This window comes from Saimiri boliviensis, chromosome 1 (genome assembly GCF_048565385.1).
Source record: "Saimiri boliviensis isolate mSaiBol1 chromosome 1, mSaiBol1.pri, whole genome shotgun sequence".
NCBI classification, from domain to species: domain Eukaryota; kingdom Metazoa; phylum Chordata; class Mammalia; order Primates; family Cebidae; genus Saimiri; species Saimiri boliviensis.
In genome coordinates, this window is record NC_133449.1 from 183,542,482 (window position 1) to 183,557,732 (window position 15,251).

Consider the following 15,251-nt stretch of genomic DNA (forward strand, 5'->3'; position numbering starts at 1 on the left):
TAGTAGAGACGGGGTTTCACCATGTTGACCAGGATGGTCTCGATCTCTCGACCTCGTGATCCACCCTCCTCGGCCTCCCAAAGTGCTGGGATTACAGGCTTGAGCCACCGCGCCCGGCTTGGAATAATTTTCTTAAGTCACTCACAGTAAATTCATGTACTTACACAATTGCGTAGAATATAAGAATATGGTGAAGCATCAGACATTTCTGAGACTTGATTTTATGTAAGATTCCAACAGTTTCTGACTGACCTGTTAGGTGGAAAACAAAAAGCAACTGTTTAAAACCATAACACGTCTTTTATCCAGCAATATACCTATGGTGTACTTGAGAGAGGAAATTATTCCCAGGTAAAAGAAGTCAGAGAAAGTATCAACTGAAGCCTCCCAGCTGTGATTTTAATCAGTAGTTACAATTCCTTCCAACACATTTCACTGAATACATACCTATCCACAGCCGCCTTTGTGTCAAGCATTGTGTTGGAATCAATGGTAAACAATATAACAATATCCTTGCTCTCTTACCAGTATAGCTAGTTATTAGAATAAGTAGTAAGTAAGAAATTTGACTTTTACTGAAAAAATTTTTGTTTGAGACAGTCACTTTGTTTCCCAGGTGACAGGGGCGTGATCACAGCTCACTGCAGCCTTGAACTCCTGGGCTCAAGCAATCCTCCTGCGTCAGCCTCCCAAGTAGCTGGAACTACAAGTGTGTACCACACTTAGCTGATTTTTAATTTTTTTGTAGAGATGGGGTCTTACAGATATTGATCGACTTACGACCTATGCAACTTAGGACCATTCGACTTTACGACCACAATCGCTAGCCATGACTGCTCCACGTCTGGCAGCGCAAACGTTGCCCAGCTGGGCCTATGACAGTGCGGACCAGCTTCCGGCAACACTACCATCTCCACGTGCACCATTTCAACTGTACATATAGACTCAACTTACGACCAAATCGTGTTACGACCATTCTGCGGTCCCTACCGCAGTCCTAAGTCGAGCACTAGCTTTGCTTTGTTGTCCAGGCTGGTCTTGAACTCCTTGGACTCAAGCAATCCTCCCACCTCAGCCTCCCAAAGTGCTGGGATTACAGTACCAGAAATTTTTGAAACATAATCTCATGTGTTCAGAATCATGAAGTGACCTCCATGAAAGCTGTTCACTTTTGTATCCCTTACTGTAAGCGTGGAACTGGGTACTGTTTGCTAAATGAATAAGAGAATTAATATGCAAAGACCTGTAATTCAAATGGAGGAAAGGGAATAGGGAAAGCAGTCATAAGGTGAAACAGAGGGGCCCTTTAAAAGTTACAGATAGTCCAGGCGTGGTGGCTTATGCCTGTAATCCCAGTGCTTTGGGAGGCCAGGTGGATGGATCACTAGAAGTCAAGAGTTAGAGACTAGCCTGAACAACATGGTGAAACCCCATCTCTACTACAAATGCAAAAATTAGCCAGGTGTGGTGGCATGTGCCTGTAATCCCAGCTACTGAGGAGACTGAGGCATGAGAATAGCTTGAACCCAAGAGGCAGAGGTTGCAGTGAGCTGAGATCAGGTCACTGCACTACAATCTGGGTGACAGAGCAAGACTCTATCTATTAAAAAAGAAAGTTACAAATAGACATCTCCAACCCTTCTCAAAAAAAAAAACAAAAAAACAAAAAAACAAAAAAACAACAAAAAACCCTAAAACTTCCATTCCTTACCGTGTGCAGGGAGACTCTTGACTTTTCCTTCAGGTACTCTGTTCACATGGGCATCTGCCCGAGTTGGCTTTGCTTCTGCCTTGGAGACATTCAGAACTGTTTGGGATTTTGTCACATGGAAATCTACTAAGCCAAAATGGGGCTGGGTAAATTTTCTCTCCAATGTATTTAAAAACAGGATTAACCACCAAGTAAATCAATCCCTTAATATGCAATGGTCAAGAATATGCATGGATCTTCTCACAAGTTAGTTGTGGTGGCTGGGGGCTGAAAATTGAATGCTTAAGCAAATAAGTAATAAAGTGGTTTAAGGATAGTCTTTCATTTTCCAACCAACTCACATGGATGATTCAGCTGTAACAATTGAAAACATGATTGAAGTAAGAGGGAAGAAAATATTATGTTTCTCTCTCACCACCCCAATATTAAGTCTATTTAAGAGACCTCTGTTACATGTGCATAAAAATGTGCATTTTTCCTCCATTTGTGTTATAGGTCTTTGCATATTAAAGAAATGAATTTTTAACACACAGGCAATTCTTTTCCCTTGAACACTCAAGGCACCTTTTCTGTAGACCCCATTTCTGATTTTTAACTAGGGAAGACTTTTTTTTTTTTTTTTTTTTTTTCAGGGGTTGGAGTGAAGATGTTTGGTGGGGAATTAAATTTTAGTCAAAATAAAACAATTTCCCAAACCTCGAGAGTTCTCAGATTCAGGAGTTTGAGAACCAGAACTGCTGTATCCTTCCATGTCTTGCCTTCTTTGTTGAACCACTCCATCCAGATCTGAGAATTCATCATTGAAATCCTGAAAGGAAAAAGTGAAATGAAGACAGGCCAATTTTGCCTTAGTAAACAGGCAGGCCTTTGTAAATCCCAGCCCTTTCACCTAGGCCTGACCTACAAAACATAGAATAGATGGAGGGATTACCCCATCCGACTGGGATTTTCCCAACAGATCACTGAGTATCTGGTTACTGAAACCGATTTTTCGGGTGGTTAAAATTCCATCAACAAATAGTGGCCAAGTTGTTTGAAACAACAAATGTCTAGAAAAAAACCCAGGACACCGATGATTGAGAAGCTTCCTGCGTGAAGCTAAAGAGGTTTCATCAGCACTTTGTAATGAGAAAAACTGATTACTATAGACAAATACAAGAGAAAAAAGTAGAGAGAACGCTCTAAATCCAAGTTCAAATATGTGGACAGAAAGATATTACTAAATTATAATTTTTTAAAAAAGTATTGGAAACAGCAAAGGAAAAACGGCTTTAGCAAATTAGACCCTAAAAGTAAAATTTAAGCTCTTTTTCTTCCCTAAACTAAATCAAAATAGGGTGAGTAATAGTACATTTAAACTTTAGACTGATGATGGAGGAGTCAGGGGAAAAGCACAGACGTTCTACTTTGTATTCTATTGGTTCCCCAAAGTGCTTAAGAACTGAAGAGACAAATGGTGTCATTAAAATGTCCTGGCGAAGGTACAATTAGGCTGAGCTTTGAACAATGTAGTCAGTTGCCAAATGAAGAAGAGACTCATCTTGTAAGCAAATTACCAACCTTTCACCTTGAACTAGCTGTTTTTTGTTCATCTCAACACTCATTTCAATTTCATACAAGGATTTATAGGAGAAGGAAAATGGAAAATTCTTCAATTTAATGATTTCTTGAATGCCTATCTGGTATCAGGCAGTATGCAAAGCTCCTTACATACACGATTGCATTTAATCTTCACAGCTACATCATGAAGCTGGCATTTTAATGGTTGAAGAAACTTAGTCAAAACAGTTAAAGAGCTTGCCTGATGATATAACATGGCTGGGTGGAGCCCAGATTTAATATCAGGTTTGTTGGATTACAAATCATATGTGTTACATTATATTTTGTACTGCTCCCCACTACTATTTTTCAAGGTAGATTTTTAAGAAATTGAGATGATTCACATAACAAAATCCACCATTTAAAATTATACAATTCAGTGGTGTTTAGAATATTCACAATGTTGTGCAACCATGACCACAATCTTATTCTGGAATATTTCCATCACCCCCCAAAGAAAGCTCATACCCATTAGCAGGCACTCTCAATTTCTCCATCACCCCCTTCCCTGGCAGCTACTGGTTTACATTTTTGTCCCTATGGTTTGCCTGTTCAGGACATTTCATATAAAGGGAATCATACAGTATGTGGCCTTTTGAGTCTGGCTTCTTTCACTTAGCATACTGCTTTCAAGGTCCATCTATATGTAGCGTGTATCAGTACTTCGTTTCCTTTTTATGGCTGAATAATATACCATCGTATGGGTATACCACATTAAAAAAATCCATTAATCAGTTGATGGACATTAGGGTTTTCCCCACCTTTTGGCTATTATGAGTAACACTATTAACATGCTTGTACAAGTGTTTGTGTGAACACGCTTTCAATCCCATTACTTTTAAACTGCTCTCAAAAAAAAGATTTGTTGAAGATGTTGAAACCCTGAGTCCATATTGTTTCATTAAAGTTGAATATTTAGAAATCATTTGAATGACATCGTTAGAACTCTCTCAGGAAAACCTGTAAACATTATGGGTACAAATCTTATACAAACAGAGGGAGCTACTTCCCACTGGAGATTTACTTTACAGTTTACAAAGTCTAAGAGAATCAGTCAAACAATCTCTACCTGTCACTTGGGCATTATAGCTTTCTTTTCTTTTCTTTCTTTCTTTCTTTCTTTTTTTTACAGTTAATTCTGAGCCCGTCTTGTCTTCTCTTCTAAGTTGTGAAGTCTTTGAAGGCAAGAAATAGTTTTAATTTTTCCTGGCATCCTATAGTGTGCACCAGCATGGTGCTGTGAACACAGAAAACATTTAAGAATTTGTGGGATGACTCAGTCCTACCTCAAACAGAGCTGTGAATCCCTCTAAGCCAATATTGACAAACAAACAGAGCAAGACTTTATGCATGCCTTCACACACCAAGATAACCTACTATGTGTTTCTTTCCTTTCGTAGGACAACTCTTCAATTACTTGCAAAAAGTTTATGGCTACTATGGTTTCCTCTTCTTCAACACAGGTATATCCTGTTTCTTCAACTGTGCCTCAAATATTTTGGTCCTAAGCTCTTTCCACACCTCAGTCATGGTGTAAGCACAAGTGTAATTGTGGGACATATTCCCTTTCTTTCGCATTCAGATAGTTTTATAGGCGACTTACCAGAGGCAGAGATGAAGGGCGGTCTGCTCGGAAACTGTTTTCAGCCGAAGATGGATTGGGACTGTTACCAACACTTGTATTCTGAAATCATTGGAACAAAACGAAAAACCAGATAAGCTATGAAACCATAAGAAATACAAAAGAGAGACAGGAATTGAGGCTCAGGGACATCATACTCACTTCTAAGTGTCCACACACAGATCTTAGTAGTTTGTAAGTTGAATCTCTGGAGAGTAAAGAGACAAATATGTACTGAAAAACAAAACAGAGTAATTGTGAAGAGACATTCCTGATGAGAAGTGGGAGTTCAGAGTTCAGAAAAGTATCTGTATACAGCTTTTCATTTTCAAACAACGTGGACCTCTCTTTGGTCTATATTCTCATTCCTTTCACCCAAACATTCCATTTTTATTCCATTCCTGGAACAAAGTAAACATATTCTCCCACAGAAGCAACAAAACTCTCAAACTCAGTTTAAGAGTAATACATAAATGCAGGGCAAAATGAAGGCTCCAAAACCCTGACATTGGTGCCTCAAACAAGCCCATAGAAGAAAAGGCCTGGACATTAAGAAAAGGCTGGTGACATTCACCAGATCTCCTTTAAAATCTCTCTCCCTCTGTTTTTGTTTTTAAGGGTATTTAACAATTCCCCAGGGTGTGCTTTCTCTGCTCTGACCTAGATTTTCACTGAAAACTTCCCAGAGTCTCTAACAGGCTGGCTCTCTTTCATGCTACTTCCAGATTCTTCCTTGTACAAATATGGAGATTTTCTAGTGGAGACTTATAAGTGAGCTATGGGAAAGGAGTAAAATCAAAGCTAGACAAATCACGAGAAGACAAATCACATCAGGAAAAATGATTTTACCATAAACAATACGTTCAGAAAATATAAAAACCTACTTTTTTCTCCATCTATTTATGCCATAGAACGTTTTCAGACCTCCTTTCCATGAGTTTGTGATTATCCTTCTCATTCACCAAGGAGGGAACTTGAATTATTTCCAAGCAAGAACTGTATTCCAAAGTAATTAATATTGTGGGTTCTGGCGTCAGGCAGATCCAGTTGCAAATGCTGGCTCTGACACGTGCTAAGTGGGTGACACTGGGAAAATTGCGTAACCCTTCTAACTTTCAGCTTTCTTCACAAGTCATCCATTACAGTGTGTTAGCATTGAACAAATGAGAAAATATAAGAAAAGCATCAGTGTATGCCTGACAAGGAGGAAATACTGATGCCTGTTGACTATTAGTATTAAAAAAAAAAATCACCAAATAGATACTAACATATTTTCTAGAGTATCAAAATGGTCTCTTTTATCTTTCCTTTTTTCTTCTTCTCTCTATAGCTTTCTAGTATGGTTGGAAAGGAAATCTATCACCAGTCATGGTGGTTCATGCCTGTAATCCCAGCACTTTGAGAGGCTGGGGAGGGAGGATCACTTGAGCCCAGGAGTTTGAGACCAGCCCTGGCAACACAGCAAGATCCCATCTCTATTAAAAAAAGAAAAAAATAGAAATGAAATCTATAGAATGTAGATTTTATGCTTCACAGAAATAATAGGTAAAAGATTTTTTAAAATTTCATGTGAAAAGTAACCAGACCACTCTCTCTTTCTTGCCAAGTTGAAATACGCATCACTTTAATGCAAATTTTTCTGATTGTATATGTCTTAGGTAGCCCAATAGTCAATTCAGCTCTAGAATTTCTGTATAGGAGGTAGTTCGGGCAACCTGGTAATAAAGAAGGTCTAAAAACGGCCTCCGCACCTGCAGTTGCAGAGCAGGTACAAGCTGTATTTATCTGGAAGGGCTCTCGGGCGGGTATTGATTGAGGTTATCGAGAGGCTGGCTACTGCCGCACCAGGGACTCCTCACTACCAACCTGCCTGCCTTCCCCTGTCAGTAAAATGATGGTTGTTGTTGCTCTTGTTCTTTATGAACATTTATTCCTTTTTTGAGACAGGGTCTTATTCTGTCACTCAGGCTAGGGTGCCGTGGTGCTCGATCTCAGCTCACTGCAACCTCTGCCTCCCAGGCTCAAGCAATCCTCCCACCTCAGCCTCCTGAGTAGCTGAGACCACAGGTGTGTGCCACCATACCTGGTTAATTTTTGTATCTTTTGAAGAGACAGTTTTCGTCATGTTGCCCAGGCTGATACTGATCTCCTAAACTCAAGCCATCTGCCTGCCTGGGCCTCCCAAAGTGCTGGGATTACAGGTGTGAGCCACCATGTCTGGATTTTTTTTTTCTTTTTCTTTGAGGCAGGGTCTTGCTCTGTTGCCCAGGCTGGAGTGCAGTGGCACAATCATGGCTCACTGCAGCCTTTACCTCCTGGGCCCAAGTGGTTCTCCTACCTCAGCCTCCCGAGAAGCTGGGATCACAGGCATAACCCACCATGTCCAGCTAGTTTTTGTATTTTTTTGTAGCAATGGGGTTTCACCATGTTGCCCAGGATAGTCCCCAACTCCTGAGGTCAAGCAATCCTCCCACCTCAGCCCTCAGCCTCCCAAAGTGCTGGGATTATAGGCATGAGCCACCACGCCTGGCCTCCCTTTTTAAAATTTTTTAAATTTATTTTTTTAAGACTATTAAAGACCTGAGTATATCAGTTTAGCCTGACCTAGTAGATGTTAGGGAAAAAGAAGTTGAGAAAGAATTTTATTTTTTTGACCTTGGTCAGCAAGTATAATTAAGTCAGCAGGAAATTCAAAATTGGCAACACTTCTATGAGAATAAATCACCTTGTGAAGGGAAACAGCACTCCACGAATGCCTACAGGCTATGGTTTTTAAAATTAGTCTCATAGAATTTTCCTGATTCACCACAGGAGATGAAGATATTTATGGTTGGAGTCTTGGTCCTTGGCAAGAGGCCCCTCAGGCAGCAGAGCGCAGAGCAGGGGGCAAAGCAAAGGTGCTCTTGCTCTGCTGCGTACTCACCCTGTCTGTGACCGTCGCTATGATCAGGGCATTTGGCACTAGAAGAGCAGTTTTGGTTTTCTTTATTAGGGTTACTGAGAAAGCTGGAATAGAGATCTGAAACAGAATCACCAAGTTAATGCCAGTTCAGACTTAACAGAACAGCACTTCAAATCTTCACGTTAAAGGAAAAAAAATAAAGGTGATCAGAAATCAAAATCAGCAGCAAGCTTTCACAGCCTCCATGAAGAAAAGTCAGTCTTAGAGTGGCAGGGATGTGTCATTGAAGCTCCTCAGAGTGGTGCTTACTAAGCCAGAGGATGCATCTGAATCATCGATTCAGCTGAAGATCTTGGTGGGAAACCTTTATCTTCAGACATGGAAATGGAATGCAAAATGTATATTCATTTTAAAGATAAGCCCAAGGCTCTGATAAAATTTCAAGCTTGTGGTCATCTACTTTGGCTAACTTCCACGTGCCCCACTGTCCTCTGTCTTTAGGTCATGTTGGGGGGAAAAGGGTAAAAAGCCGTAATAATAATAGGAACATCACTGGACAGAAAATCTGGGACCTGAATTCTTGGCTCAGTTATGTTACTACAGGCTGAGCATCCTTAATCTGAAAATCAGCTATCCAAACTATTCCAAATTTGCATGCTGATATTGGCAGTCAAAGGTAATGCTCATTGGAGCATTTCAGATTTTGGATTTTTGGATTAGGGATGCTTAGCCAGTTGCATGTCGGCAGACATTGCAAAATCTGAAATCCAGAACACTTCTGGTCCTAAGTATTTTGGATAGAGGATACTCAGCCTGTATCTAAATGACCTACTCCACCTTGTAAGCTATACATTCTAGGCCTCAGTTTCTTGATTTATAAATTGGAGATAGTCTCATCGGCTTTTCAGGATTTTCTGTGGATTAAGTGAGATAAAATATGGAAAATGCCCAGTGATGAATAAAAATTCCATTTACCTCCTTACTTGTTTCATGAAATCAGGGTGTGTGAAATAAAAGAATTATAAATATTTTTTCTGGTTCAACAAAGAATAACAACAATGATAACTATTAAAGCTACCATTATTGATACCTATTTACCAGATGAGAATTTAATTTAATTATAAAAATTCTATGTGGTCAATATTATAAGAAATAAATAAATTTATTTAGCAAGGTGCATGTCATACATATAAGAAGTTACAAAGATGGAATTCAAACCAATCTTTCAAAATGTGGGTTCTTTTCAATACAATGTGCTATAAGAATGTATCAAATGGCACAAAGCACAGAAGTTCATGATAATTTTATGTTATATCTCTCTAACCAAGTTTGATCTCTAAAGAAAATGGATTACATCACTTTAGTCCCTGAAAATAGAGTCACACATAGCCATGGTAAAAATGATCTAGGCCAGGCACGGTGGCTCATGCCTGTAATCCCAGCACTTTGGGAGGCGAAGGTGGGTGGATCACCTGAGGCCAAGAGTTCGAGACCAACCTGGCCAATGTGGTGAAACCCCATCTCTACAAAAAAGAAAAAAGAAAAATGATCTGACTCTCTCCTTCCCTAGGAACTCACACTCACTTGAACATTTACTTGAAAATGCCTCACATATTCTCAAAGAGTGGAGAAGAGATGAGCTTTATGTAAGTACTGCCAGCTTGAAGGAAGCAAAATGAGCTTTTAATTTTGAATATTTGCATTCACCTCTGGGTTTATAAGGTGCAATTATTTACTGCCCTCAATGATTTAGGCAGGAAGACTATGGAAGAATAAGGCCTAGAACAGATAGCTTACAAGGTGGAGTAGGTCATTTAGATACAGGCTGGGTATCCTCTATCCAGAATACTTGGGACCAGAAGTGTTCTGGATTTCAGATTTTGCAATGTCTGCCGACATGCAACTGGCTAAGCATCTCTAATCCAAAAATCCAAAATCTCAAATGCTCCAATGAGCATTGCCTTTGACCGCCAATATCAGCATGCAAATTTGGAATAGTTTGGATAGCTCATTTTCAGATATAAGAAATAATGTCCCAATTGAGACATTTTCTAAAAACGGTTTGCCAAAGAACTCCACTCACATTTTTCAAAGGCAGGAGGCAATTCAGAACTTATAAGGTGGGATAAATTTGGCAAAAAAGGAATTTGAGATCTACTTAGATGATGTTAATAAAAAATGGGTCTAATTTTGTTTCTGAGCAGCAATACAAACATGCAGTGACAAAGGGCTATAAATTTAGATTTTTCATCATCTAAGGCATGGAACACCCTTAGGAAGGAGTTTTCAATCAATTGCTTCATAAGTATAAGAGTACAACTAGATAACATTTTTAAAATCAAGCTTAAATCACTTTTCAGTCTGCGCCTAGACAAAAGGTGATACATGCATGTTAATTTTGCTAACATCTGAAAATACCAACAGGCTGACTAAAAAGATCCTGATTAAATTAAGGCTACACTTAATAATATTTTTCCAGAGTGAATGATAATATTTTTCCAGGGTAGTAGTAACATTTTTCCAGGGCAAATTGCTTTAGAAGGGGAACTTGATTAGAAAGTTCCCATTGTAGAACAATTGTTTGGGTGTCTTGAGCTCATTTTGGACCACATTGGACTGAAGTCCACTGGCAGTGAGGAAATTCTGCAACATCTCTGAAGCCCAAGTCTCCTTTGACATCATTCTTAGAAGGGATGGAAGATACAAGTCACTATCATGGTTCTTATTCCCACGCTCTGCTAATTTTCAATCTCCTGCCTCTGTAGGTTACACATTGTAAAAGCAATCTCAGTGGATCCAGGTCTTCAAAAAACCAGGGTCACTCCTTCCAACTTCTTTTTATCAGTTCTTTCTTAGGTAGAAGTAGAACTTTAAAACCATTGCCAGAATCGTATTAGCTTGAAACTTCACTGACTGCCTTTGTGAATTCCCCAATCCCTTAACAAAGACTAACACTTTGTTCATCAGTGTCTTCAGTCCCTGCTGCTCTGCTCAGAGATGTTGGCTCTCTGTGAATTTCTGAGAAGTGTATCACATTGATTAGTACTACCCAACCCCTTCCCCATTCCATGAAAAAGCCCTTTAATTCAGAAATGTAGAAATATATAGAATACTGCTTCGTATTGCTTTGTATTATACTGATTCAGATAATACTGCGACTCAAATAATACTTATCTAAATATAACTCTATATGATAAAAAAATCAATATAAAAAGAAGATGTTTTACCTAAAGAATAGTATGCTAGTCTCTAGCTCCAACACCAACAAACTGGTCTTTATGCAATTGCCAGTGGTTTTAGAGAGAATATTTAAAGAAAGCACATCTACCACTCAAAACGAAAAGAAGTTTTAGTCAGCTTCATCATGAGTATGAAAGTTGCTTCTTCATAACCACGAATCAGAATGGTTGACAACTCATTGAGGTCATGCAAACCCAAGAGGGCGTTCCTCTGACTCCTTATTCTGGAGGCCTGAATGAACTGTGATGTGACATCATAGCTCAAAGGTAAAAAGAAAATGTCAGTGGGATAGAATTATCCTTCCTTCATAGGCCACAGTCCCACGGTCCCCAGTTTAGAGGGCAGTACCGATTCCTTTAGGCTGTTCTCCTTAATGCCTCAGGGTGTTATGTGCGTCTGCTCCCCCAAATCTGTGTTTAATGATAATGAAAGGCTGTGATATCAGAGTCCACTTGGGATTGAGGGTATCTGACTTTCCAGGCTAGGCCTTACCTGCTCTACTTCCTGTTCATTTTGTGCTAGGGAGGGTACAGAGGGAACGCTAATAAGTAGCTTATTTATAGGCCTTCTGTCCTAGACATCGCTGGTGGTAACTGGTATAAATGTGGTACAAAAATGGATGTTTCTTAAAATAAATCATTTTAGTTTAAATGTATGCCTTTGAAAATCATGGCACGCCCTCCATATAAACAACTTTGAGTGTTCCCTGGTGACATCTTAGTAAAAAGGATTTCGGGTATCGTTATGGGTGAGATATAAACTTTCTCCCTCCTTTATTTATACACATATACCCCATATAGGGGTATATGTGTACATATGAGGTATATGTGTATAAAGAAAGGAGGGCGAAAGTTTACGGAAAAAAGGAAAATTTGTGTCATCTGGAAGCTTTTAGAACCTGTAGTATTTAGAACTAAAACAAAGGAAAGTTGGCATAAAAAAAGAATAACCATGATATAAATATCTATAAATATAGCTAAATTTAAGACAATTAATATTTACCATAGCTAATAAAGTATAGGGTTAGTGTTCTTCTTCTTCTTTTTTTTTTTTTTAAATTATACCAACCTTTGTGTCTTTTCCAAAGACCTTGGAATGAAAACAAATCCAGTTTTCTGATACAAAGAGCTTTCCTTGATATAGTATTTCTTTCTGCAGTGCACAAGTAAAGCCTAGGAGAATATACAGAGATATAGCATCATTTAGAATTTCCATTTAAAATAAAAGCCGTGTATATATTTTAGTGACTCAAGGATGGGCAGAGATAATACATTCATACTCAAAAGTTCTATTGCCTATTCTTCAGTCTTCTTTATGGGAAGAAAGCTGGGGTGACCAGTTTGTTTCAAATTCAAAGTCTTACCAACTTCAGTATAAATATCAGAATAAAAAGGCAAATCTACCATTGTACCTGATAGACCAAGAATGGGGTTTTACAAGTTTCCTCTATTGAGGCTGGTGTGTCACCCATGTGCTGATATTAGTACACCTGTTCTCCTTTTCCCCAGTGTTCTCACTAACGACTGTTTTTGAAATAGATTGCCTCACTAGGGGACGAGCATGTGACCCATACCTTCCGTTTGAAGGTCATGGCAGGAAGCCAGCATCTTGCCTTAACTTTTGCACATCAAGAGAGACTAGAATGGAACGTTGGGCCCCTTGATGAACCACTGCAGAGCCCAGTAGGTGTGTTTAACTTGCATACTGGGCAAGATACTTAGGTGACCATCACACCCTTCACAGTGGCATCAGCACATGTCCGTCCATGTCTAAGGATGTGAGTTTTCTTTTAGCCTTCTTCTAGTGGCCTCTCTTGCTCCAGGCTTGTTATTCTAAATCTTAAAGCAATCTAACCCCGTGTATTTCAGCAATAAAGAAGGGAAGTACCGGTGTCATGGAACCATCTTGGGTGACTCCATACCCCATGGAGAACTGTTTCGCTGATCTTCTCACGCTGCCCAGTGAAAGCTGACTGAAGCTGGTGTTATTGTTATGTCATGACTTTCAGAAACCTCGTCCCCTGTGTGACTCTGTCCATAGATGTTGCTCTCTTTCTTCCCCAAAACTAATTATCAACTTTTCAAATATGTAGCTAAAACAGTCAAACAGGTCAGGACTTACTTTGCCTCAGAGGTTCCTCCATTGGAACGTTAAGAAACAACTTGTGAAAGTGCATATTGGCCTTGTACTGCAATGAGAACAAAATACAGGCATCACTACTCTCATTTTCTTGTGAAACATCACAAATTTTAGCTTCAATAGCAAACTTCCCCTCCCTTAATAGTAACTTTAGGAATTCCTTCTCACTGATCTTACAGTCTCTGATACCAGCCTTCAGGAAAACACAGTGAAAATCAGGGCATACAAGTTTCATTTTCTAACAAGTTTAACGCTTTGCTGGTTGGATATAATGATGCAGCTGCTGGTCAGCCTTCCGCCCAGGTAACAGGGCTGGACAAAGATGTCCCTGATGAGAAATGGGATGAAACCCTAAGGAGTCTCACTAGGGAAGGTACTGAATCCCAGGTCCTAAGGGTACCAGTAGGGACTCTCAGGAGAGTACAGTGGTTAAAAGCTTTGCAATCAGGTAAGGCTGAGCTGAAGTCTTGGCTGTAGTGGCTCCACTTCTTGGTGTGTGTGTGTGACCATGGCTTAGTCACTCCATCTTCCTGGGTCTTGGTTTCCTCTTCTGTACCAGAGAGCAAAAGCAGCACCTGCCTCAAGGGATGCCATAGGCTTAAATGGGAAAATACCCCTAAAGGACCTATAGTCTAAGGCAACATATGGCCACTCTTCCTACTGCATTATCTTGTAAAGGCATTTCCTTAGCCAGGGACAGGAGTAGGATGCAGTAGGCTACTGTCAAGACAAGTAAGATTTCACACAGACTTCACTCTCCAGGGCAGCAGGAGGCCCAAGACTGAAATGTTGCAAATCACTTCATCTTCAAGGGATCTATTTTCACAACTGCGATAATAATGGATAGCCAGCAATTCGCAGCTTGTAAAACACGTTCACCGGCACCATACAGCTATTAAGAGGTAGAACTGTTAGCTGAACATGATGGCTTGTGCCTACAGTCCTAGCTACTCAGGAGGCTGAGGCAGGATCTCTTGAGCCCAGGGGTCAAGGTTACAGTGAGCTATGGGGTAGAACTGGGTATTCCCTCCACAGACTCAATCTGTCTCGTAGAATGCTTCTGAAGGAAAATTCTCAATCTCTCTCTCTCTCTCTCTCTCTCTCTCTCTCTCTCTCTCTCTCTTTTGAGAGGCAGTTTTGCTCTTGTTGTCCAGGCTGGAGTGCAATGGTGTGACTGCAATGGACTGCAACCTCTGCCTCCCAGGTTCAAGCAATTCTCCTGCCTCAGCCTCCTGAGTAGCTGGAATTACAGGTATGCGCCACCATACCTGGCTAATTTTGTATTTTTGGTAGAGACGGGGTTTCTCCATGTTGGTCAGGCTGGTTTCAAAGTCCCGATCTCAGGTGATCTGCCTGTCTTGGCCTCCCAAAGTGCTGGGATTACAGGCATGAGCCACCGTGCCCGGCCTCAAGAAAAAATTCTTATAAGGAGAATGGGTAGGAGGTCCTGGATGGCTTATTATTCAAACCAAGAGTGGTCTCAATGGCAAAACTGGTCCTGTTTTGCCATAAATAACTATAGACCAGGTCATCAAGATAATAGATGGTCCCTGCAAGTCAGCTATTTTATAGATAAACACCTTATAGAAAGATACCTTGATTAAAGCTAGGTGTTCTGTGGGGCTTTACTGAGCTTTTGTTTTTAATGGCTACAGTGAGCAATGGTTGCACACTTGATTTAAAATATGCTAGCCCATAAACTCTTCAAAAATGTCAGTGTAATAAAGGGCCAAAAAGGTAGTGGGGCTGATCTGAATTAAAAGGGACATAGCAGGGCTGAGTGTGGTGGCTCATGCTTGCAATCCCAGCACTTTGGGACACCGAGGTGGGCAGATCGCCTGGGGCCAGGGATTTGAGACAGGACTGGCCAACGTGGCGACACCCTATCTGTACTAAAAATATAAAAATTAGCTGGGTGTGCTGGTGCACCACTGTAATCCCAGCTACTCAGGTGGGTGAGGCATATGAGAATCACTTGAACATGGGAGATGGAGGTTGCAGTGAGCCGAGATTGTGGGCAACAGAGCAAGACTGCCTGA

At 40.2% G+C, this 15,251-nt stretch overlaps 1 protein-coding gene across 6 annotated transcripts in view; it reads right to left on the bottom strand.

The window, feature by feature from the left end:
* Positions 1 to 15,251, bottom strand: part of GRAMD2B (GRAM domain containing 2B) — a 114,572-nt gene that overhangs the window by 7,062 nt on the left and 92,259 nt on the right. For 3 of the 6 annotated variants that reach the window (XM_074382014.1, XM_010339270.3, XM_003920647.4), the window contains exons 4-11: positions 13,195 to 13,261; positions 12,142 to 12,245; positions 7,855 to 7,950; positions 5,094 to 5,165; positions 4,914 to 4,994; positions 2,408 to 2,519; positions 1,712 to 1,834; positions 165 to 252 (exon numbers count right to left, since the gene is read on the bottom strand). In XM_074382014.1, coding sequence (XP_074238115.1) covers positions 165 to 252; positions 1,712 to 1,834; positions 2,408 to 2,519; positions 4,914 to 4,994; positions 5,094 to 5,165; positions 7,855 to 7,950; positions 12,142 to 12,245; positions 13,195 to 13,261 — 743 coding nt within the window. The remainder of the gene's footprint in view (positions 1 to 164; positions 253 to 1,711; positions 1,835 to 2,407; positions 2,520 to 4,913; positions 4,995 to 5,093; positions 5,166 to 7,854; positions 7,951 to 12,141; positions 12,246 to 13,194; positions 13,262 to 15,251) is intronic. The other 3 variants (XM_074382022.1, XM_010339276.3, XM_010339290.3) reach the window with 3 other exon arrangements.